Source organism: Aotus nancymaae, unplaced genomic scaffold, assembly GCF_030222135.1.
Source record: "Aotus nancymaae isolate 86718 unplaced genomic scaffold, 86718_ANA_hifiasm-v0.15.2.pri h1tg000040l, whole genome shotgun sequence".
Taxonomy (NCBI): Eukaryota; Metazoa; Chordata; class Mammalia; order Primates; family Aotidae; genus Aotus; species Aotus nancymaae.
The window spans coordinates 78959747-78983999 of record NW_026988454.1 but is presented as its reverse complement, the minus strand read 5'-3'; the positions used below and the strand labels follow the sequence as shown (position 1 = coordinate 78983999).

General features: G+C 36.9%; 1 protein-coding gene across 1 annotated transcript in view; it reads right to left on the bottom strand.

Annotated features, from left to right (window-relative positions):
- The window catches only part of RARS2 (arginyl-tRNA synthetase 2, mitochondrial), an 85841-nt gene that overhangs the window by 39710 nt on the left and 21878 nt on the right, over positions 1-24253 (bottom strand). Inside the window, exons 3-6 of the mRNA XM_012444217.3 lie at positions 20319-20421; positions 18897-18980; positions 9379-9476; positions 2254-2309 (exon numbers count right to left, since the gene is read on the bottom strand). Coding sequence (XP_012299640.2) covers positions 2254-2309; positions 9379-9476; positions 18897-18980; positions 20319-20421 — 341 coding nt within the window. The remainder of the gene's footprint in view (positions 1-2253; positions 2310-9378; positions 9477-18896; positions 18981-20318; positions 20422-24253) is intronic.

Below are 24253 nucleotides of genomic sequence, written 5' to 3'. Positions count from 1 at the left end.
ACGATGACTTCCAAAGAAATTGAAAGCATACGGGTCTGCCTCTTATGCCTAAAGGATTCTAGACGGTATGGTAGGAGTAGTGGCAGTTTCTTAACCGTGGCAGTGGCAGCATGGTTCTAGAGCAGTGGAAGTGATTACAGAAGAGGCAGGAACTCCCTTGATGACACAGTTCTATGGTGCAGTTTTGGGAGTTATTTATGTCAGCTTAATCCAAAGCTTTTGCAGCCCTCCCAACAACTTTGTAAACCATTCAATATCCTATAATAAATCCCCTCCTGCCTTTCCTAAGAATGGATTTAGTTTTTTGCAAATAAACTCTCATCAATACCCATACCTGACTTAAACTACTGCAGCTATCTTCTTTTCCAGCTTCCCTACTTCTAGACTTTCCCAATCTATAAAGTCCCAGCAACTAGAAACCCAGTTTTTCCAGCTGGTACACAGATGGCATAATCCTATTTTTTTCTTAGCCCCTTGCTATCTCACAAATCCAATTAAATGTCTGAACCTAGACTTCGGGAATTAGACTGCCTAATTTCAAATCCTGGCTACAATACTTTGGGATCTTGGGAAAGTTACTTTTGGTATCTGAATTTCTTCATCCGTAAACCAGAGTTAACAGCATTTACCAAACTCGGCTGTTATAAAATTGAATGATGTAATACATGAAGGCACAGCATGGTAACTTCTCAAATATTATGTCTAACTAGTCCAAATATTTCCCTCAACTTAGAAAACAACTTTATTATATGCTACCCATTATTTACTCACTCCTATACTTTTGACTTACTCACATAGCTTTTTTTATATTGTATATTTCTTATACTTTTTCATAAAGTAATTTCTTCTCTTAAAATGCTGCTCAAGAACAATGAGAGCTGACCCCACAACAGTCTATGCCACAAGTACTAATTTCTCCATTTCTGAAAAGCATTGAAATACAGGTTAAATGACTTTCTCTTAAGCATGCAATAGTCAGATTTCTACATTGGAAGTGAAATTAGATTGAGATAAACTCCAAATTCCCTTCCAATTCTAATATGATATATTTTTAATTTCAGTTTTTAAATTGACCTGTTGCATGTCATCTGTTAAATAAATAAAAACCATAAGTATATTACACATTGGAGCATTACAACAATGAAGTAATATGTAGTAATCACTCTTTATTGAAATTATCTTTTATTTATTTATTTATTTTCTGAGATGAAATCTAGCTCTGTCACCTAGGCTGGAGTGCAGTGGTGCAATCTCAGCTCACTGCAACCTCCGCCTCCCAGGTTCAAGCGATTCTCCAGCCTCAACCTCTGGAGTAGCTGGGACTACAGGTGCGAGCCACCATACCAGCTGATTTTTTGTATTTTTAGTAAAGACAGGGTTTCACCATGTTGGCCAGGCTGGTCTCGAACTCCTGACCTAAAATGATCTGCCTGCTTTGGCCTCCCAAAGTGCTGGGATTACAGGTGTGAGCCACTGCGCCCAGCCAAAAATAGTCTTGTTTTAATTTCCAGTCTTGAACATTCTATTAAGTGCTCACATGTCTTAGGTGAATTTTTTAACAAAAATTATTTGTGTTTTGTAATTTTGACAAAAATTGTTAATGTAATTTTATATAAACAAAATATATGAATAGGTCGTGCGAGGTGTCTCATGCCTGTAATCCCAGTACTTTGGGAGGCAGAGGTGGGTAGATCACTTGAGGTCAGGAGTTCAAGACCAGCCTGGCCAACATGGTAAAACCCTGTCTCTACTTAAAAATACAAAAATTAGCCAGGTGTGGTGACTCACGCCTGTAATCCCAGCTACTCCGGAGGCTGAGGCAGGAGAATCTTTGAAACCAGGAAGCAGAGGTTGCAGTGAGCAGAGATTGCACCACTGCACTCCAGCTTGGGCAACAAAAAAAAAAACATAAAAGAATTTGAAGGGTTACACATCCCACATAACTATTTTTACTTTTGCATCTTTCAGGCCTTCTCCATATTTATACTTATTTTTAGAAAGTTAAAATCATAACATAAATAGAAGTTAAAATCAGTTTCTCAGTGAATCTTTCGGTTTTGAAATGAATTTCATGTTTCCATTGTTATTAACCAATTTTGCCCATTTCATGTAATATTTAATTAGCATAAGGCTCATATAAATTTAAACTTTGTTTTTTGTACTTTTGTTATTTAAGCATTAAACCATTAAACTGAACTATCAAATACTTCCTTAAAGCCACGTTTAGGACCTTCTGTGAAACTAAACACTTACCTATGATCGTAGAACGCAAATGTCCAACATGAAATTTTTTGGCAACATTAGGTGAACTGCCAAAAAAAAAAAAATGGCACAAGTTATTTCTCTATTCTAAGAATTAAGACTTCTAAGAATCAACTAGGTCATGCCTCCATACTTTGACAAAACTGGGGAGGTATGGCCTTTGGTAATTTAGAGCAAAGATAAGGTAAAAATTAAAAATTTAGGGTAAAGATAATTTAAAAATTAAAAATTTAGAGCAAAGATAAATTAGAACTCAAAATTTTGACATTATCTTAGTGAAATTGAACCTGTGACTCCTGAAGTAATAGCATTCATGTAAGTGGCATACATTTAAGGATTGACAAACCAACACAGATTACTGGGAATTAAGTTTAGTGCAAACCCTTTATCCTCTTAAAAATCACTGAGGACCCCAAAGAAATATTTCTTATATGGGTAATATCTGCTACTATTTACTGTATCAGAAATCACAATTTTAACATGTAAAAATACCCCCAGTACAATGACTTACGCCTGAAATCTCAGCACTTTGGGAAGCTGAGGTGGGAAGACTGCTTGAGACTAGCCTGGGCAACATATCAAAATACCGTCTCTACAAAAATTTTTAAAAAAATTAGTCAGGTGGTTGGGCGTGGTGGCTCATGCCTGTAATCCCAGCACTTTGGGAGGCTAAGGCAGATGGATCACTTGAGGCCAGGAGTTCTAGATGATCCTGGCCAACATGGTGAAACCCCGACTCTACTAAAAATACAAAAAATTAGCTGGGCATGGTGGTGCATACCTGTAATCCCAGCTATTTGGGAGGCTGAGGTGGGAGAATGGCTTGAACCTGGGAGGCAGAGGTTGCAATGAGCCGATTGCGCCATTGCACTGGGTGACAAGAGTGAAACTCAATCTCAGAAAAACAACTAAAAAAAACCCACAAAAAATTAGTTGGGTGTAGTGGTACATGCTTGTAGTACTAGCTACTCAGAAGGCTGAAGCAGAAGGGTAGCTTGGGCCCAGAAGTTCAAAGTTATAGTGATGATGACTGCACTTCAGCCTGGGCGACAGAGTGAGACTGCCTGTAAAAATAAAAAATAATGAAAAAAAAGAATATATAAAAATATTTATGCCTTAAAGCTCCCAGAACAATCAGAATGTGATTCACCACTCCAAATTCTCAATCAATACATTTTTCATTCCTGTGTGTGTTCAAGACGTTGAAATCAGTCATTTAACACAGCAAATGCTTCTAGAGCACTCGCTACCTGACAGGCACAGCTTCACACACTTTATGTGCATTAATTCATTTAATACTCCTAAGTGCTGTGAGGTAAGGTACTCTTTTTATTTTACAATGGGACAATGAAGAGAGATGATGAAGCAAATGTGGCAATATCTTGATGACTCTTGAATATGAGTAATGAATATATGGGGGTTAATTACACTGTTCCCTGTCTTGTGCATGTTTGAAAACTTCCTAAGTTTTTCAACATTTAAAAAAAATCATAAATTAACTTGAACATAGCTTGTTATATGCCCTTAAGAGTACTATGATTTAAAAATGTGATCCTATGGATATGTGTGCACAATTATGAATTATGAAACTACACAGGTATTTAATCAGTTTAGAAAGAAAATGTCCTTCTAAAAGCTTAAAAAAAATCTTCCATTTCCAGACAAAAGATGATTAGATTTACTCTTCCACTTTTAAATAATCAGAAAACCAGAAGAATAGATGAAACACTGGTTTTATGAAACTGGACAATAGGCAGTGAAGGACTGTGAAGTCTGAGAGTAAGAGCAAACAAGGGGAGCCCGAGTGCTGCAACACATTGTTGCTTTACTAGTAAATTTGTTGGATGTAGCTAAAGCAGAAAAATCTACAACATGAAATGTTTATATTAGAAAAAAGGTTTTGAATCAATCTGAGCTTCTCCTTTAAGAAACTAGAAAAAGTGGAGCAAACTAAATCCAAAGCAAGCAGAATAAAATAATATAAAAGTAAAGCAAAAAAAAAAAAAAAAAATCAAGAGAAATAAAAAACGCCAGAAAAACAGCTCTGTGTCATAATTGTGGAGGTAGTTATACAACTTGCATACCTCTGCCAAAGCTCATCAAATTATGTTTAAATATGGTGAACTATATTGTATATAATTATCCCTCAATAAAGCTAAGGAAAAAAAAAAAACAGAATATAATGGAACAATAAAAATAATAAGCCAGGCCTGGATGCATCCATATTAAAGGAACATAAAATATATTATTTAGAAGGAAAAAAAAAGCAAGGAGTAAAAACAATGTAAAATGTGTATAGTCTGTTTACAAATGCATAGAGCATCTCTAGGAGGGTGAATAAGCCACTGATATTGGTATTAATAGAGACCCACAGAGGAAACTGAGATAGGGAAGTGCTTTCCTTTTCATTAAATATTTCTTTGTAATCTCTGAATTAAAAACAAAACAAAACAAAACTAGGTATTTATAATGTATGTTAAGAAAAAAAAAACTTTCGCAGAGCTTCACATTTTCCCTCTGGTAGTAGAAAAACTAAATCTATTTAGGTCTTCAAGTTTTGACAAAATGGCCCTTGAAATCAACAATTTGCCTCTTTCTGACACCATATTTCTAATGAGAAGGGAATACAATGAAATGGAAAATATAAATTCAATTCTTTTGGCAACTGAAATAGCTACTATCAATGATAATTTGGGCATTTTACTGGGACTTTTGTTAAATTATTTTATGTAATTTCCTTAATTTTGTAAAAAGAGTCAGATAACATTATTCGTGGCCAGGCATGGTGGCTCATGCCTGTAATCCCAGCACTTTGAAGGCTGAGGTAGGAGGATCACTTGAGGTCAAAAGTTTGAGACCAGCCTGGCCAACATGTTGAAACCCAGTCTCTAATAAAAATACAAAATTAGCTGGTCGTGGTGGGGTGCGCCTATAGTTCCAGCTACTCTACTCGGGAGGCTGAGGCAGGAGAATCACTTGAACTCGGGAGGTGGAGGTTGTAGTGAGGTGAGATCATGCTACTGCACTCCAGCATGGGCAAGAGAGTGATAATCCGTCTCAAAAAAAAAGATAACTCTTATTTTCCAGATAAGAGGCTAGAGAAATAAACTGTTTCATCTAAGATCATGGAACCAGTTACTAACACTCAGAACTGCTACCCTGACATCCAAAATTCTCATTTTACTAGGCAGAGGTCTCCAATCTGTTTTACAAGAAGAGTGTCTTACACTTAGGATCAGCAGGGGCTGGGGAAAATCATGCTGAAAAAAGAAAAGGAGAGGCTACCACTGTTTACCATGATCTTACAGAGCTGATCTGTACCAAATAGGAAAGACTGACTGCAGAGAGAGGAGAGAGGAAATAATAGTTAGCTTCAAGTCTTATACCATCTACCAGGGTGAGTCCGTATCTGTGATGGACAGCCATTTATCCTGTGCTTTATCACACTGCTCCTCAATCAGAGAAAATATATGACAACCTACACTATGTACTGCGGGCGTAGGGGAGTAAAAGTTAAGTATAGGTTTCAGAATCAGAGTTAGCTCTGTGAACCTGGGCAAGTTACTTAATCTACTATTATCATCATCAACTCAAAGGGAGAAAGTTTCTTGAGCACAGTGATCATATCTCTTGTTTTCTGGGGAATGTTGCTTGGTCTGTTCACGATACTATATATTTTAAAAATTCTCTTCTCCCAACTCTCATTTTCAGAAGAAGTCCAAGAACAATGTTTTCTATCTATTTTAATCCTGTCCCCACCTATTTTGTCTCCACTTTGGAATCACAACAGCAAGAACTGCAGTATCTGGAAAACTTCTAAGGGAGAGAGAAGCAATGGTCTCACAACAATGCCACATGTAAACTGTCGGAGAGCAAAAATGGCTGCTAAGAGATAGACAGGCTCTGCCTTCACCAGCACTGAGACACTCATTTAAATACCAGCCTTCTTTAACTGCTTTAGAAAAAAGCTAAGAGGAGCAAATCTATAAGCAAATTAACTGCCATACAAAAAGCCCACAGAATACACCTCATATAGAACATGTTATTTTAAGATATTTCTTATAAGTATAAACAAAAAGAAGCAGTATATGGGAAACCAAAACTTAAGAGAAAAGCCAGAGCATCAATGAGTAAGAAAGACTGAAGTCACAGTATTTCTAGAGCTTAGTTGGAGTAAAAGGATAGGGAAGGTGAAAAAAAAAAATGCAAAAGAAGGTAAGTACTGGGGGCAAGTTTTCAAATCTTAGGAAACTTATAATGGCATTATTTCAAGGATGAATGTATGATAACTGGTAATATATTGCCTCCCTACTGATTTTCCTTTACCTGCCTGTTAGGTAATTGAAAAGGGTTTAAGAGTAATATGGTAATGAAGTGCCTCCCCAGAGAAGAAAGCAGTATGTCCATTAATTTAAAGACATTAATGAAAATGAAATAATCAATGATGATCACAAATTCTTTGCTTCTCTCACCATTAAGAGATCTACTCTATTTTTCTTTCCTTGAATCTGGGGTGATCCTGTGACTTGCTTTCATCAGCAGAAAGTGACAGAAATGATGCTGTCCTTGTTCCAAGACTAGATGTTTTCACTATCTTAGAGCCCCGAGTACCTTCCTAAAGAGGTCTTGCTACCCTGCTGGAAAGACAATGTGGTGGAAGAGACAGATGCCTGGCCAGAGAAGTGAATGAGCCACTTTTGATTTCTAGCCCCAGTAAAGTCTCCAGATGACCACAGTTACATAAGTGACTTCAGGCAAGTAGAAGAACCACTGGCCTGAAACACTCCTCCCTCCCATTTCCTAATCCATGGTGTCAGGAGTATCAAAATGATTGTTGTTTTAAGATCCTAATCAGAAGCTGGCAAATTTTTTTCTTAAAGAGCCAGATAGTAAATGTTTTAATAGGCTTTTGGGCCATCTGATCTATGTCGCAACTATTCTACTCAGCTCTACTCTGTTCAACTGCCACTGCAATAGGAAAGTAGCCAATGCAGATGATGTAAACAAATGTGCACGGCTATGTTCCAACAAAACTTTATTTGCAAAAACAGGTGGCAAACTGGATGTTGCCTATGTGCTGAAGTTTAACAATCCCTACATTAAGGTTTGCAGTGGTTTCTTACTCAAGAGATAAATAGAACAGACAATTTTCCTTAGGAGATAGCCTTAGTAGTTCCTTTCTAGTGTGAGGATGACTGTATGAAGTCCCTCTACTCTTTGTGATGCAAGAAATATTTAAACTCAACTTTAAAAATCATAATTGTGGTGTGTTCGCAGTATAAAAGTCATTCATAATATGTGTCTACTCCATAGGAGCAGAAGCTTACTCAGTAATTGGTTATCATAAACTCATGAGTTTGGTCTTAGAGGGTCTGCCTTCTTTAAGAAGACAAAGACAAGTGAGTGGCAGAGACAGTACACATGCATAAAACCCGCTCTTTCTCTGACTGTTCAGGAGCTAATCATAATTAAGTTTAAAAGCTATTATCATAAATTGCAATAATGAGTTAGTAAACATGCGACACTATTTCCCATATCAATTTTTAAAAATCTTCCACATGTAATCCCAGCACTTTGGGAGGCCGAGGCGGGTGGATCACGAGGTCAAGAGATCGAGACCATCCTGGTCAACATGGTGAAATCCCGTCTCTACTAACACAAAAAATAAAAAATAAGCTGGGCATGGTGGCGCGTGCCTATAATCCCAGCTACTCAGGAGGCTGAGGCAGGAGAATTGCCTGAACCCAGGAGGCGGAGGTTGCGGTGAGCCGAAATCGCGCCATTGCACTCCAGCCTGGGCAACAAGCGAAACTCCGTCTCAAAAAAAAAAAAAAAAAAAAAAAAAATCTTCCACAGAAATAAATACTTAAGACAAAAGGGTCTTAGCAAGTTCTATCTTTCTAAGCAGAAAACAGTTCATCAAGACTGTTCTTCAGCGTTAGGAAGACAAATGCAACATCTCTGATAATTTCCTAGGGTTCTCAGTCTGTCAGCTGTACAAAAAAAAGTATTAGTTCTTAGTGTTCCCTTTTCTTTCCTGGTTACCTCAAACAGTCCAAATACCAGACAGTTATACTGACAGCATGTTAGAAAGTTCTATGAAGACTAGAGGCACATTGAAACTTCAAGCTATTTTTCTGGTAATTAAAAAATATGTATTTATTACAAATACTATTAAGTCTTTGTTTCTCTGGTAATCAAATTACTTAAAAAAATTATTTTTGACACAAGGTCTTGGTGTGTCTCACCTTAGCTAGAGTGCAGTGATGATCACAGCTCACTGTAACCTTGAATTCCTAGGCTCAAGCCATTTTTCCTCTTGAGCCTCCCAAGTAGCTGTGACTACAGGAGTGTGCCACCATGCACCACTAATTTTTCTACTTTTTTAAGAGGTAGGGTCTCACTATGTTGCCCAGGCTGGTCTTGAACTGATCTCAACTGATCCTCCTGCTTGCCTTCCAAAGTGCTGGGATTACATTCTGAGCCACCATGTCCTGCCACTTTAAAATTCCTAATATGGTAGTAACTGTTACCTCAGTCTTAGGAGTCTATTAAAGTGAATAACTAGTTCTTCCAAAAATGTAATTTGTTAATACTTGAAAGAAAAAACCAAAATATTAATTTTTTTGGAGGTCCAAAAAAAAAAAATATATATATATATATTTGAGACAGAGTTTCACTCGTTAGCCAGGCTGGAGTGCAATGGTGCGATCTCAGCTCACTGCAACCTCCGCCTCTTGGGTTCAAGCAATTCTCCTGCCTCAGCCTCCAGAGTAGCTGGGACTACAGGCGCGCGCCACCATGCCCAGCTAATTTTTTGTATTTTTAGTAGAGATGGGGTTTCGCCATGTTGACCAGGATGGTCTCGATCTCTTGACCTCATGATCCACCCACCTCAGCCTCCCAAAGTGCTGGGATTATAGGCGTGAGCCACCGTACTCGGCCCCAAAAACATACATTTTTATTCATAGTTTAACAATCAATTCACTGTGATTTCAAGAAATAATATAATTGCACTGGTTTTCAAGATTTCTATATGCTATTTATTAAGACCCCAAAACACTCCTCTGCCCAGTTAGCTTGATTAAGCAACACATAAAGGGGGTACACCCTCACCTGAATTCAACCACAATCTTCTTCTGGGGAAGATCAGAGAAAAGTTCACTTTTTAATCCATATTTCGAGCCCTCTTCAATGACTTGTTGTAATACCGTCTGAAAATTAAAGGAGTATAATTTAATGAACAAAAATTCTAATGCTTTTAATTACTCTTACTGAGAATTAAATGTTGCTAATTTTTCATTCTAATTTATGGAACTGAGAATTTCATAACATCCTCAGCAGCACTACCTCCAGCACCATTTTTCTAGTTGCTAATGCTAGTCATAGTAGTAACATGAGCTAACATTTACAAGGGCTCTGTGCCCTTTAGTACTCCATGCCTATTCATCCTTACAGTAACCAGTTATGTAGGTATTTTACAGAGAAGGAAACTGAAGCTTGATGAGGTTAAGTAACTGCCAAAAGTCCCACAGTAAATATTAACAACAAAACCAGAAGGAGCATCTAATATTGAGTTCATATTATGTCCCGGCCACTGTCGCAAGCATTTTATATACATTAACTTACTTCTCACGACAGCCTTAGAGATAAGAATTATTTTAATAAAGAAAGAAAGAAAATGTTAAATCCTGCAGAAAAGAACTTTTCACTTCACAATTAACCTGTTAACTGCTGTATGCTGCTGCTGCAGCTTTTGTGATATTAAAGACCACAAGTAATGGTAGGAAAAAGATAAAAATGTATAATTAAATGTCTATTGGCTACACAAGTGAGAAAAAAGGAAACCCCACAGAAACTTCCAAAACATGTTCCAGGTTAGTTTTTAGTTATTAACAGAACTATTGTATAGTTCACAAAATTCATATTTTATTTTTTATTAATAGTAATAAACTTTTGTTTACTCATGTCAGTTGGTTTTGTTTCCCCAACTGCATCTATATTTTACTTTTATTTTTATATTTTTGAGATGGGGCCTTACTCTGTTTCCCAGGGGGCTGGAGTGCAGTGGCACAGTCACAGCTCATTGCAGCCTCAACCTCTCAGACTCAAGAGATCCTCCTACCTATGCGATTCTACAACCTCAGTTTCCAGAGTAAGCTGGGACTACAGGACAAGCCACCACACCCAGCTAATTAAAATTTTTTTTTTTTTATATAGACAGGGTCCCACTATGTTGCCCAGGCTGGTCTTGAACTCCTGGGCTCAACTGATCCTCCCGCCTTAGCCTCCCAAAGTGCTGGGATTACAGGTGTGAGCCACCATGCCTGGCCTCAAAATGCATCTTGAGTCCTAAAAATGTGGTTGATGCTGTGAAAAACTTTATTATCAAAGAGTTGGTAAAGTGGTCTCCAAATTGGACAAGTAGAGACCAGAGCAGCAAGCAGTAAAACAGTACATAACAATTGACATTTAAGAAGCATTTATAGAGTGCTAGGTCCAAGACCGGCTGCTTCTACACTGTATGTTGTCTTTAAGCCTCATAATCTTAAAGATGGGCAGCATTTCCCATTTAATGGATGCAAAAACTAAAGTTCAGAACTAGTATGTATGTGCATAAGGACATAGAGAAAATAATATTCTCTTGACTCACATTATATAGTAAGAAACAGATAAAGGATTAACACAATATATAGACAGTATACAGAATAGTGTCTGTCATAAACTAGGGACCCAATAAATATTATTAGTCCAAGAATATGTATGAAAAGAACACTGCAAGTGGAGAAGTAAACATCAGTAAGAAGAAATCCACATTCAGATTATTCTAAGTTGAAAGTCTACAAATCTTTCACTTCTTATCCTTTTTATATAATGAATGGTAGACTCCACAATAGTTAATAGCAGTAAGTTAGAACTTTCTGTAAAAATAACTCTCTCTAAACTGATTTCTCTGGCACAAACAACAAAAAGGCAATGGTAATTATTTCTGGCCAGAACTTCCAATACAATGCTGAATAGAAATGGTGAGAGAGGGCATTCTTGTCTTGTGCCAACTAAAAAGGGATATGAAGGACCTCTTCAAGGAGAACTACAAACCACCGCTCAAGGAAATAAAAGAGGACACAAACAGATGGAAAAACATTCCATGCTCTTGGTTAGGAAGAATCAATATTGTGAAAATGGCCATACTGCCCAAAGTAATTTATAGATTGAATGCTATCCCCATCAATCAACCACTGACCTTCTTCACAGAACTGGAAAAAAACACCTTAAACTTCATATGGAACCAAAAAAGAGCCCGCATAGCCAAGATAATCCTAAGAAAAAAAAAAAAAAAAAAAAAGCTGGAGGCATCAAGCTACCTGACTTCAAACTATACTACAAGGCTACAGTAACCAAAATAGCAATGGTACTGGTACCAAAACAGAGATATAGACCAATGGAACAGAACAGAGGCCTTGGAAGTAACGCCACACATTACAACCATCTGATTTTGAGAAATCTGACAAAAACAAGCAATGGGAAAGGATTCCCTATTCAATAAATGGTGTTGGGAAAACTGGCTAGCCATATGCAGAAAGCTGAAACTGGACCCCTTCCTTACACATTATACAAAAATTAACTCCAGATGGATTAAAGATTTAAACGTAAGACCTAACACTCTAAAAGCCCTAGAAGAAAACCTAGGCAATATCTTTCAGGACATAAGCATAAGCAAGGACTTCATAACTAAAACACCAAAAGCAATGGCAACAAAGCCAAAATAGACAAATGGGACCTAATTAAACTTAAGAGCTTCTGCACAGCAAAAGAAACAATCATTAGAGTGAACCGAGAACCAACAGAATAGGAAAAAATTTTTGCTACCTACCCATCTGACAAAGGGCTAATGTCCAGAATCTACAAAGAACTTAAATTTACAAGAAAAAAACAACCACATCAAAAAAGATACCATCTTACGCCCAGTTAGAGTGGTGATCATTAAAAAATCAGGAGACAATAGATGCTGGAGAGTATGTGGAGAAATAGGAACACTTTTACACTGTTGGTGGGAGTGTAAATTAGTTCAACCGTTGTGGAAGACAGTGTGGCGATTCCTCAAGGATCTAGAAATAGAAATACCATTTGACCCAGCAATCCCATTATTGAGTATATACCCAAAGGATTATAAATCGTTCTACTATAAAGACACATGCACATGTATGTTCCCTATGGCACTGCTTACTATAGCAAAGACTTGGAACCAACCCAAATGCCCACCAGTGATAGACTGGATAAAGAAAATGTGGCACATATACACCATGGAATATTATGCAGCCATAAAAAAGGATGACTTCCTGTCCTTTGCAGGGACATGGATGAAGCTGGAAACCATCATTCTCAGCAAACTGACACAAGAACAGAAAACCAAACACCACACGTTCTCACTCCTAAGTGGGTGTTGAACAATGAGAAAACACGGACACAGAGAGGGGAACATCACATACTGGGGCCTGTTGGAGGATGGGGGACTAGGGGAGGGATAGCAGGGGGTAGGAGGATTGAGGAGGGATAACATTAGGAGAAATACCTAATGTAGATGACAGGCGGATGGATGCAGCAAACCACGATGGCATGCGTATATGTATGTAACATACCTGCATGATCTGCACATGTACCCCAGAACTTAAAATATAATTTAAAAAAGGAAAAAAACTGTAATAATTTTTTAAAAAATTGAACATTTAAGATAAAGCTAAAGTTCCTTTCAATCATCTGTCCTTATCCTAATTCCTTCCCTCCTTCCTCAGGAGTAACCACTTTTCAAACATCATCTTAGCTGGTGACTACTCCCTTCTTGCAACTATCCTCCTTCCTTGGTTGTAAAGACACCATTTTCTCTCAACTTGCTTCTCAATTTCCTTCGTAGGCTCTTCTTCCACCATGTGCCCTTGACTCTGTACTCTGTGCTCCATTCTTGCTTCTAGCTTTTTATTTTACACTTTTAGGTGACTTAAACCACTTTCTTAAGACTTCAAATACTAATTTACTTCTGTATTCCTTTCAGCGGGATAAGATGTGGCAGTGAAGACAATGATATTGATGATCCTGACCTTGTGTAGGCTGAGGCTAACGTGTTTGTGTCTTAGCTTTTAACAAAAAAGTCTAAAAAGTAAATTAAAAAATTAGAAAAGCTTACAGAATAAGGATATATTTTTGTACAGTTGTATGTGTTTTAAGCTATTATTATGAGTCAAAAAGTTAAAAAATTAAGCTGAGACATAAAGAGAAATAAAAACGTTTAAAAAATGAAAAAGTTTATAAAATAAAAAAGTTACAGCTCGCTAAGGTTAATTTATTATTGAAGAAAGAAAAATACCTATTTTTTAGGGACAGGATCTCTAGCCGGGCTTGGTGGTGGGCACCTGTAATTCCAGCTACTTGGAAGGCCGAGGTAGGAGAATCGCTTGAACCTGGGAGGTAGAGGTTGCAGTAAGCCGAGACCACACCATTACACTCTAGCCTGGGCAACAAGAGTGAAACTCTGTCTCAAAACAAAAAAAAAAAAAAAAAGAGGCAGGGTCTCGCTCTGTCACCCAGGTTGGAGTACAGTGGTGTGATCCTAGTTCACTGCAGCCTTAAACTCCTGGGCTCAAGTGATCTTCCTGCCTCATCTTGAAGTGCTGGAATTACAAGTGGGGGCCACCATGTCCAGCCAGGAAAAATATTTTTAATTTTTATTTTATTATTTTATTCTGAAGCTATGATACAAGGAAAAATATTTTTTATAAACCCATTGTAACCTTAGTATACAGTGTTTATAATGTCTACAGCAGTGTACAGTAATATGCTAGGCCTTCACATTTACTTACCACTCAGTCACTGACTCACTCAGAGCAACTTCCAGGCCTGCAAGCTCCATTCATGGTAAATGCCCTATACAGGTATAGCATCTTTTCTCTTTAATACTGTATTTTTACTGTATCTTTCCTATGTTTAGACATGTTAAGATATAAATATCACTGTGTCACAATGGCACAAATACAGTATTTGGTATTTTACATGATGTATAAATTTATAGCCTAGGTCTGTGTAGTCGGTTATATCATCTAGGTTTGTGTAAGTACACTTTATCATGTCCCATAATAACAAAATCACCTATTGACACATTTCTATGAATGTATTGCACTGTTAAGTAAAACCTGACTATATAATAAAACAATAACACCTAACTATCTTTTTACATAGCATATACATTTAATCAAGTCTGTTTTATGCAAACTCTTCAATCATTCAAGTGGTTTAGGAGATTTTATCAATTGGGTGCAGCGCCTCACACCTATAATCCCAGCCCTTTGGGAGGCTGAGACAGGAGGACTGCTGGAGACCAGGAGTTAAGATCAACTTGGACAACATAGCAAGACACCATCACTAAAAATTAAAAAATATATATATTAGCTAAGTGTAGTGGCCTGTGACTGTATTCCCAGTTACTTTTGGAGGCTGAGGTGGGAGGATTACTTGAGCCCAGCAGTTCAAGCCCTGCAGTAAGCTATGACGATGATGCTATACACCAACCTGAGTAACAGACACTCCATCTCTAACAAAAAAAATTTAAAAATATATTTTACCAACTTCTAATCTGACTTTTACTTGACACATGCATATCACCTTTGTTTTTTTTGAACTTTTTTGAAATTTGTTTGTTTAAAGGCATACCATAGGCTGGGCATGGTGGCTCATGCCTGTAATCCCAGTGCTTGGGGAGGCCAAGGCAGGATGATCACTTGAGGCCAGGAGTATAAGACCAGCCTTAGCAAGACTCCATCTCTATTAAAAATTTTTAAAAACTGCTTGTGAATGGTGGCTTGCGCCTGTCAGTCCTAGCTGTTCTGGAGGCTGAGGCGGGAGGACTGCTTGAGCCCAGGAGGTTGGGACTGTAATAAGCTGTGATCACATTACTCCCTTCCACCCTGGGTGACAAAGCAAAGCAAGACCCTGTCTCAAAAAAAAAAAAAAAAAAAAAAAAAAAAGAATGGCACATTGTAATATCCATAAAAATCACAAGTTCAAAGTGTTAGGTTTTTCTGCTAATATCTATATATTAAAATGAAATAAGTTTCACTGGTGTACTACCAAAAATCATCATATGTGCTACCTGTGGTACACATAACATGGAAAATGATGATTCATAGGAAAAAGCTGAAACTCTTATGCAAAGAACAGAAGGCCTTTCACACTAATTTCGTATCCTCCCCCATGCCATCTATGTGCAACTATACTCTCAACGATCTGCTAACTTCCAGATGATACCAGGTTTCTGACTATCTGTACTCTGTCCCAAGCCATCCCCTCTGCCTGGAATGCCTGCTCTTGTATCTCCCAGGTATATTTCTCATCTTCATTCCAATTCAAGGTTATGTCCTCTCTCCTGAAGATACACATATATATGTACTCTTCTTTACATTGAGGTTGCATCTTACATATGTCACCATTATAACATTCATTACATTATCATATCCATTACACTGCACTATTTTTTATGCTTTTCTTTTAGATTGCAAGCTCCTTGAGGTTGAGATCCAAGCTATTTTATCTTTAGATCTCAGTAATTTAGACTCTGGCAAATAATCAGCAGATTCATTAAATCAAATGAAAGCTTTTAACTGCAGAATGTCAGTGAGCTACTAATGTTCCCAGATATTCTAACAGATAAATAAGCTAGAAGCTCATCTTTTTATCAATATGTAGGTTTAAACATAAGTTGTATTCAGTAATGTAAAATACTGGTGCATAAAGGGCTTTTAATCAGAAATGAAATCTTTCAAAGGTTTCACTTTTTGGAATGCTTAGCAAATTAATTAATATTCCAATTAACTGGTACTTTCTCTTTGTCTATCATCGTCTTTTTCTGTGGAAAATTTTTGTTATTTTATCTAACTCTTTGTTGGTTATTTATTTATGGTTCTGATCCAGACTTCTAAGTAAGCTATTACTCACTTCCCTATGTCTAAGGAAGCTATCACCACTAACCTACTTGTCAATTCTTTGGTCAACAGTTGAAAAGTGCTTAAAATCATTCATTCCTTCCACATATTTATGGAAACTATATGTGACTTGAATGCATCCACTGCCTATAGGAAAAAAGTCTCCTTGTGTAATAGATGTAGCCACTGGAGTGGAACTGGAGCCATTTAAATGAGTATCTTTTCCTTTACTTTTGGTAAAACATGCAAAGTTGGCCAGGTACAGTGGCTCACGCCTTTAATCCCAGCACTTTGGGAGACCAAGGCGGGCAGATCATGAGGTCAGGAGTTCGAGACCAGCCTGGATAACATGGTGAAACTCCATCTCTACTAAAAATACAAAAATTAGCCAGCACGGTGGTGCACGTCTGTAATCCTGGCTACTCAAGAGGCTGAGGCAGGAGAATTGCTTGAACCTGGGAGGTGGAGGTTGCAGTGAGCTAAGATTGTGCCACTGCACTCCAGCTAGGCAACAGAGCGAGACTCCGCCTCACAAAAAAAAAAAAAAAAAAATCCCACAAAAATAAAAAAATTGAATTTGGCAAATTAAAAAGTGTGAAATAAAATTCTATCCATTGTGTATTTTGAAGCATCCCTAAGAAAACAGGGTTTTGTCTGCATTTTTCCTATTTGGTTAATATATTTTCTTTTTTCCCTTTTAACAATTAAATATTATTTGAAGTTATAGTTTCTCTTGAAAGTACTGCAAGCTACTAACAGGTAGAAGTTTGGTACCAAAGTGACAGTTCTTCGCAATGCTATTATGGTTACTTTTCAAGCAAAGATATAGCAATTCTTTGTTGGTCCTAACGAGTTGAATTTTTTTCTTGATGTGATCTGAAAAATTCATTAAACATGCAAATGACTACCATCTGAGACCTGAAAATTATGGTGTAAACAAACTTTATTGCACTGCCAGTTATATAAAAGTATAGCAAATACAATTATGTACAGTACATAATGCTTCATTATTAATGACTATGTTAGTGATTTATGCATTTACTATACTTTTAATCATTATTTTAGAGTATTATCCTACTTATAAAAAAATGGACTGTAAAACACTTAAAATTATAAAACTGGAGATCTGATAATGAGAAAAACAGATGCTATAAGCTTGAGAAAACAAATAGAGTAGTCTCAGCTATGTGAAGTATGCAGGCTCAGAAAGACATGTATATCTGATGTCCGTTATGCACACTGTTTTATGTGATTTTGTTCCCAACTAGCTGCCTCACACATTATCGTCACCTTATTGGAATTTGTGATAGAAAGAAAAATGTACAGCCTATCAATAACTTACATTATTTTAATGTAAATTCTAGTTAACAACTCAAACTCCCTCTTTTTTCCCTTTAGAAATCCACTTGTAACTGCCGCTGATTGAAGGGTACATTCAGGGCAACTTTTATCTGTGCTCCTCAGCTGGAATCCTCAAGCTTGACCCAACTAACTCTCTACTTATATTAATTTTGCCTCAGTTTCCTCCTTTTAAATTGACAGCCAAATGTAGAATAAATTAGGTTTTGAGTAAAGAAGAATTATTAAAATTATAACACACACCAGAGGTACATTAAATAGTTCTGTATCTGAACACGAGTGCTCACTGCTGTAAGATCTGGCTTTACTGTGACACTGAGCAGGGCAACAGTAAGCAGTCTGCTTGCTCCTTTAATGAAATTCCCACTAAGATGCAGATCCTCAAGGCTGCAATATGGAAGAATTCCCACGTGAGAAAGAGTAGCTGGACTTCGAAGCCATGACTCTTGTCCCTCCATTGTCAATTGAGAAGGATTTGGAAGTATATTTAATAAGTGAGCTAATGGGTATCCTTAAATCAGAAAAAATTCTTTGGTTTGTTAATTGAAATAAAGCATGAAAATTCATGGCCATTGAAACCTGTGAGACAAGGTCTCACTCTGTCATCTAGGTTGGAGTATAGTGGCACAGTCACGGCTCACTGCAACCTCAACCTCCCAGGCTCAAGTGATCCTCCCACTTCAGCCTCCAGAGTAGCTGGGATTGCAGGCACAAACCACCTTGAGTGGCTAATTTTTAAATTTTTTGTAGAGATAGGGTCTCACTATGCTGCCAAGACTGGTCTCGAACTCCCAGGTTCAGGCAATCCTCCTGCCTTAGCCTCCCAAGTGCTTATACAAACCTAGATGATATAGTCTACTACACACCTAGGCTATATGCTATAGCCTGTTGCTCCTAGGCTACAAATCTGTACCATGTTACTGTACTGAATACTGTATACAACTATAACACAACAGTATCTGTATACCTATCTAAATACAGAAAGGTACAGTAAAAATATGGTATTGTCTTATGGGACCATCATCTCTACATGTTGTGTATGAAATGTCATTATGTTGTACATGACTGTACAGTGCTATGAAAGCGTATACATGAAGAGGTCAGAAAGGTACTGCCAAAGAAATAGCAACACTTAAAGAATGAGTAGGTGTTAACTTGTGGTGGCACTCCCCCAAGTTATGAATCAGTATGTGCAAAGGTTTTGAGGCTAGAGGAGGCATAATAAGTTAAAGGACTGGAGGAAGACCACTGTGACTGAAGCAGACAGAATGAAAGCACAATGGCTCGATATTAACTTATTCTTACCTTTGTTAAGAGCTCTCTGTTTATTTTGAAATTTACGGTCCTTTCACCAGTACTGATTTCACTTACCACTGTATCACATCTTAGCTGAAAAGAACAAGACACATAAAGTTGGTATGTTATATAATGAGCCTAATGAGATACATAGTTCTAACACTATTTTTGGCTTACAAAGATACAAGTAGGTCATCTTTCACAGTCCCTATATTGGGTCCTAGGTCTTAGGCAATCTCTTTAGTTCCATGATCTTATTTAAGTAAACACATTTTCTTTTTACCCCAACATGTTATTCTGTTTTCAGTCTCTCTCTTCCTCATTCCCTTTCCTTCCCCTCAAATTCACCTTTTAACAAGTAAGAAAAATCACTCTACTCATACTCTACCTACTCTGACATAAAATAAACACTTTTTATCTCACCCAGCTTTCATGAGAACCACAGAACATGATATTCTGTCAGGGTCTATGCTAAAGCACCTGCACCAACAGATAAGATGTAATTTAGATAGTTTGTCTTCTATGCATATGCCTTCACTTTTTAACCTATTAGATGTTCAAACCCATCTCACGAAAAACCTATGGAACTTGAAGAGATATCTGTTGTTACTAAAGAACAACTAGTCTTCATTTTTAAGAACTTACAAGAAATGGGGAAAAGAAAAGAAACTAAATATTGTACTTTGAGTAACTCTCCTAGTAAAAATCCGGGGTGATTTTGTGATCAAACAAGTATTTACTAAGCTACCAATGCTCTTTTATCATACTTATCCTTTAAATAAACATCTTTTTCTATAATATTGACTTTCATTATTCCAATTCTTCAGTTCCCAGACACTGCCTGTGACATATGTTAATAACCTTGTCCAACATCTCTGCCTTTTCTGAGAGAATTACACTAACAATTTATATTTAGTAATTCCTTACAATACTTTCAATTCCTCTTTTAGATATCAAACCCATCAGAGAACTGAGAAATAAAAGAGCTTATTAAATCATCTAACCACCTCTTCTCTGCAATCATGATTCTATTTACATCTAATCATTTCTTCTCATATTTTAATATTCATATTCTCAGAAACTCACTTTAAAATTTGCAACTCACTGCTCTAATTTATCAAGCTTATTCTCCTAAATTCAAAAGTCCATCCAGCTTCAATCTGTAAATTTAATTAACACTTCAGTCTTCCTGTAAGTGGTTAATCAAAAAATTGAACAATGTCAGCTTAAGAGGAATGCTTTATAACTAATTTGAAAAATCATTAAAACCTTAGAGTACAAGGCTAAGATGAATTTAAATTATATTACCCAAGATGCCTTGAACAAAGAAACACTATTAAATTCATTATTATGGCTGAGATAGCTTGCAGAATATTTTTTTTAAATAATAAGTTTATTACAATGTCGAAAAGAGATAATAGTGCTAAGTACCTTCTCTGCTAGTCTCTTGGCATGAACTTGAATATCTGGTCTTGAATGGTCATTGTCTTTTTCCAATAAAGAATCCACAGAAAGCTGAAAATCAGCTGTTTCTCTAAAGACAGACATTGAAATGAGATAGGACTGTTAACTTAAAAGCATTGGTTGTGTAACAAAGACTCATCACTATGAGTTCTCCACTGAAATATACCTTTACCAGAGAAGGTGTTATGTGTGCTTTCAAAATTAAAAGCAAGGGGGTCAGGCACGGTGGCTCACACCTGTAATCCCAGCACTTTGGGAGGCCGAGGCAGGCAGATGACCTGAGGTCAGGAGTTCAAGACCAGCCTGACCAGATGGTGAAATCCTGTCTCTACTAAAAACACACACACACACTCACACACAGAAACACACAAAAATTAGTCAGGCATGTTGGCAAGTGCCTATGGTCCCATCTGCTCAGGAGACTGAGGCAGGAGAATTGTTTGAATCCAGGAGGTGAAGACTGCAATGAGCCAAGATTGCGCCATTGTACTCTAGCCTGGGTGACAAGAGCAAAACTCTGGTCTCAAAAAAAAACCAACCAAACAAAAAAAACCACAAATAAATAAATAAATAAAGTTAAAAGCAAGGAAATTAGAAATAACCTATGATTTATTTAGAATGTTTTTCTTATCATCTTATAAAATTATTCCTCTTCTATTACCCAATTTTAGCTTTATGGTATATCTGTGAAACAGGTAGAGCAGCCACCTTATTTTATAGACATAAAAACTGATGTCTGGCACGCTAAATGTCTCCTTTAAAATCCTACTGCAACTAAAAACAGATTGAGAAAAAAGCCCAGGTCTCTTGACCTCTTCTACAATGAATGCTTCCTCTACTACTCCAAAGTTTGCTTCTAATTCAAACTTTTCCACTGACCTCCAAATGCCATATTTTAAAAAATGTTGTAATTCGAGTTTCAAGATGAGAAAAATAAGATTATTCTTAACACTCAGTAGTTCATTAAAGAGAGAGACAATGCCATCTATCCTTTTCATTGGGTAGGTGAAGAAACAATACAAAAACAAAGAAACAAACACAAAGCAACTGATTAGTGAAAATAAGTCATTTGCATCATGAGATCACTTCTCTCTAGGGAGCAGGGTAGGGAATGGAGTCAAATAAATATATATAGTGACTTCAACATTATCTTAATGCTCAATAAAAATCAAAAGCTTTCCCTTTCCCCACAAAATAAGACTCGAAGTAAATTTGGAAAAAGGACAATTTAGAAAGGGACCATGAGAGTACTCATTATATCACTGAATTTTTCCGGAGGTTTGAAATAGTTCAAGGTGGAAAAAAAAGTTTTTTTAAATCAACATATAAACATCTATATAACTACCCACACTAATTAATCTTCTGGTGTTTAATATGGAACTAGAGAATGAGACTCTATGGGCAGAGTAAGAGGGTTGAAACATTATTTATCCAGCCCATCTGTCACTGGAATGAAAAGACATATTTTTGAGAAGGCGCAAATGATTCCCTTAATTAACACTTATGAAACTCAGGGAAATAACTAGAAATTCCTGTGTGACTTCTGGTTAACATGACATTTAAAAACCTAGTCTACAATGACCATTAAGAAATTTCCTGAGCCTTAATACATCATCCAGCAGCCTAGTATGTATCAAACTTTGACCAGGTACAGGGGCTCATGTCTGTAATTCTAGCACTTTCGGAGGCCAAGGCAGGAGAAATGCTTGAGCTAAGGAGTTCAAGATCAGCTTGGGCAACATAGGAAGACCTAGATTCTAAGAAAAAAAAAATTATATTAAAAAATGAAAACAATCTAAATGTCTAGCAACAAGGGAATGTGACAATATTGTTAAAAGTGATACTCATTTTTAAAAAAGAATTATGTCAGGAAAAGGATTAAAAAATCTTACATTTTTCTATGTGGTTTTATAGTTATGTTTTTTTAAAGGCTAAAAACATTCAAAGAAAAAAGTAAAAAATACATCAACTTGCTAAAATCAGTTGTCTTACTGTAGTAAGAATATTGGGTACTTTTATCTTTTCTTATTCTTCTGTATTTTCCTGAATTTCCTTAAGAAGATGATCTGTTTTGCTTTTATAATAGAAAAACAAATTTTAAAAAACTCTTTATAAAGACATAACATCTAGGCTATGAAAAGCAGTAGATATCAAAATCAACTGTGGATAAGGAGAGCCTGACACAGTGGCTTACACCTATAATTCTAGCATAGGAGGCTGAGGTGGGAGAATTGCTTGAGCCAAGGAGTTCAAGACCAGCCTGGGAAATGTAGGGAGACATCATCTCCACAGAAAATTTTAAAAATTAGCCAAGCATGGTGGTCCATGCTTGTGGTCCCAGCTAATCGGCAGGCTGAGATGGGAGGATAGCTTGAGCCTGGGAGGTTGAGGCTGCAGTGAGCCGTGATTCTACCACGGCACTCCAGCCTCAGCAATTGCCACAGTGAGATCCTGTCTCAAAAAAAAAAAAGTGGACAAGGACAGTGGACAGGGTATAAAAGAAACAAAACTGGTCCCATACACATGAGGGTGGGTTATGGGCACATAAGGTTCATTAAACTAGTCCCCATATGTTCACTTATACTTAAAAAGTTTAAAAAATCAATAGTTATTTTTCCACTACTTCTGAGGAGTTGTGATATTGATTAGTGTGAAATTCACAGACTTGATAGCCACTGGCTTATAATAAACTTGTTAATTCTGTCTACTACCATCAGATAGTAGACAGAAAATAAAATTGAGAGAGTTAGTAGATCTAAGTAAATTAATTCATTATGTTAAATAAACCATGTTAAAAAAAAATAGTATTTCTTAATTATCCTGGTACTTACGAGCATTCTGGAATAAAGTTAGAAATACAGAACGGTTAGGCTTAGTTTCATGCTGTAAAGGATACCTGAATTCATTATGGCAAAGCAGTAGAGGTTCCCTTTGTGTGGAAAGTACAAAGTTCCTCTTTAAGTTTCCCTTCTTGTTAAAGAGTAAACAATAAATGTTAGAAATAATAGTTTCTTTTAAAGACTAACTTCCTTCAAAGCCTTTTTCTTCTAAAACCCTTTGTTAAGCCCTATCCTATGTAGTTGTTAGATATAAAGAAATGAGTACATTCTATATCCTTGTACTTTAACCAAGATATCTGTTCTGGACCTGCTCAGGGATGTCCCAGCTTGCAGCCCATGCCCCTTCCATATTTGGAAATGGTATTACTTTTCTAAGTTCTTTCACAAGCAATTTTCTCTTTTCCTTTGTTCGCCGTTGCCTTTACCTATTTAGGAAAGTTTTAAGTTGTTAGCCAATCGGGTTTAACTTTGACTGTGAGGTCCAGCTCCAACCAATGGACATAGGACACAGCAGTAAGGACCCAGTGCATAAGAGATAAGTATTCCTGTCTTTCCTTTGTTCATTGTGCTTTTGTGGCAGGATTGTTAACAGGTAGCACTCTTTCTGCAGAAGGTAAAAATTGCCTTGCTGAGAAAATTTTTATTCAAGGGCTACTTGTTTTGAGGCACCAAAAATTTACATATAACAGTTTGTTTTAAGTAAATTTAATACAAAGAATTTCAGATTTGTAGGCCAGAAAAATGTTGAGGCCCTCCCCAATCTTTATTTTCTATAAACTAAAGTCAATACTTCAAATTTGTGAAAGCAGGCAAAGGAAATCCTATTCAAAAGATAGGCCAAGATGGTTCAGCTTACTGAATGCCTTTGAAACATCAAATGAAAATGGAGGCTGGGTGTGGTGTCTCATGCCTGTAATCCTAGCACTATGGGAGGCTGAGGCGGGTAGATCACCTGAGGTCTGGAGTTTGAGACCAGCCTAGCCAACATGGCAAAACCCCATCTCTACTAAAAATACAAAAATTATCCAGGCATGGTGGCGCACACCTGTAATCCAAACCACT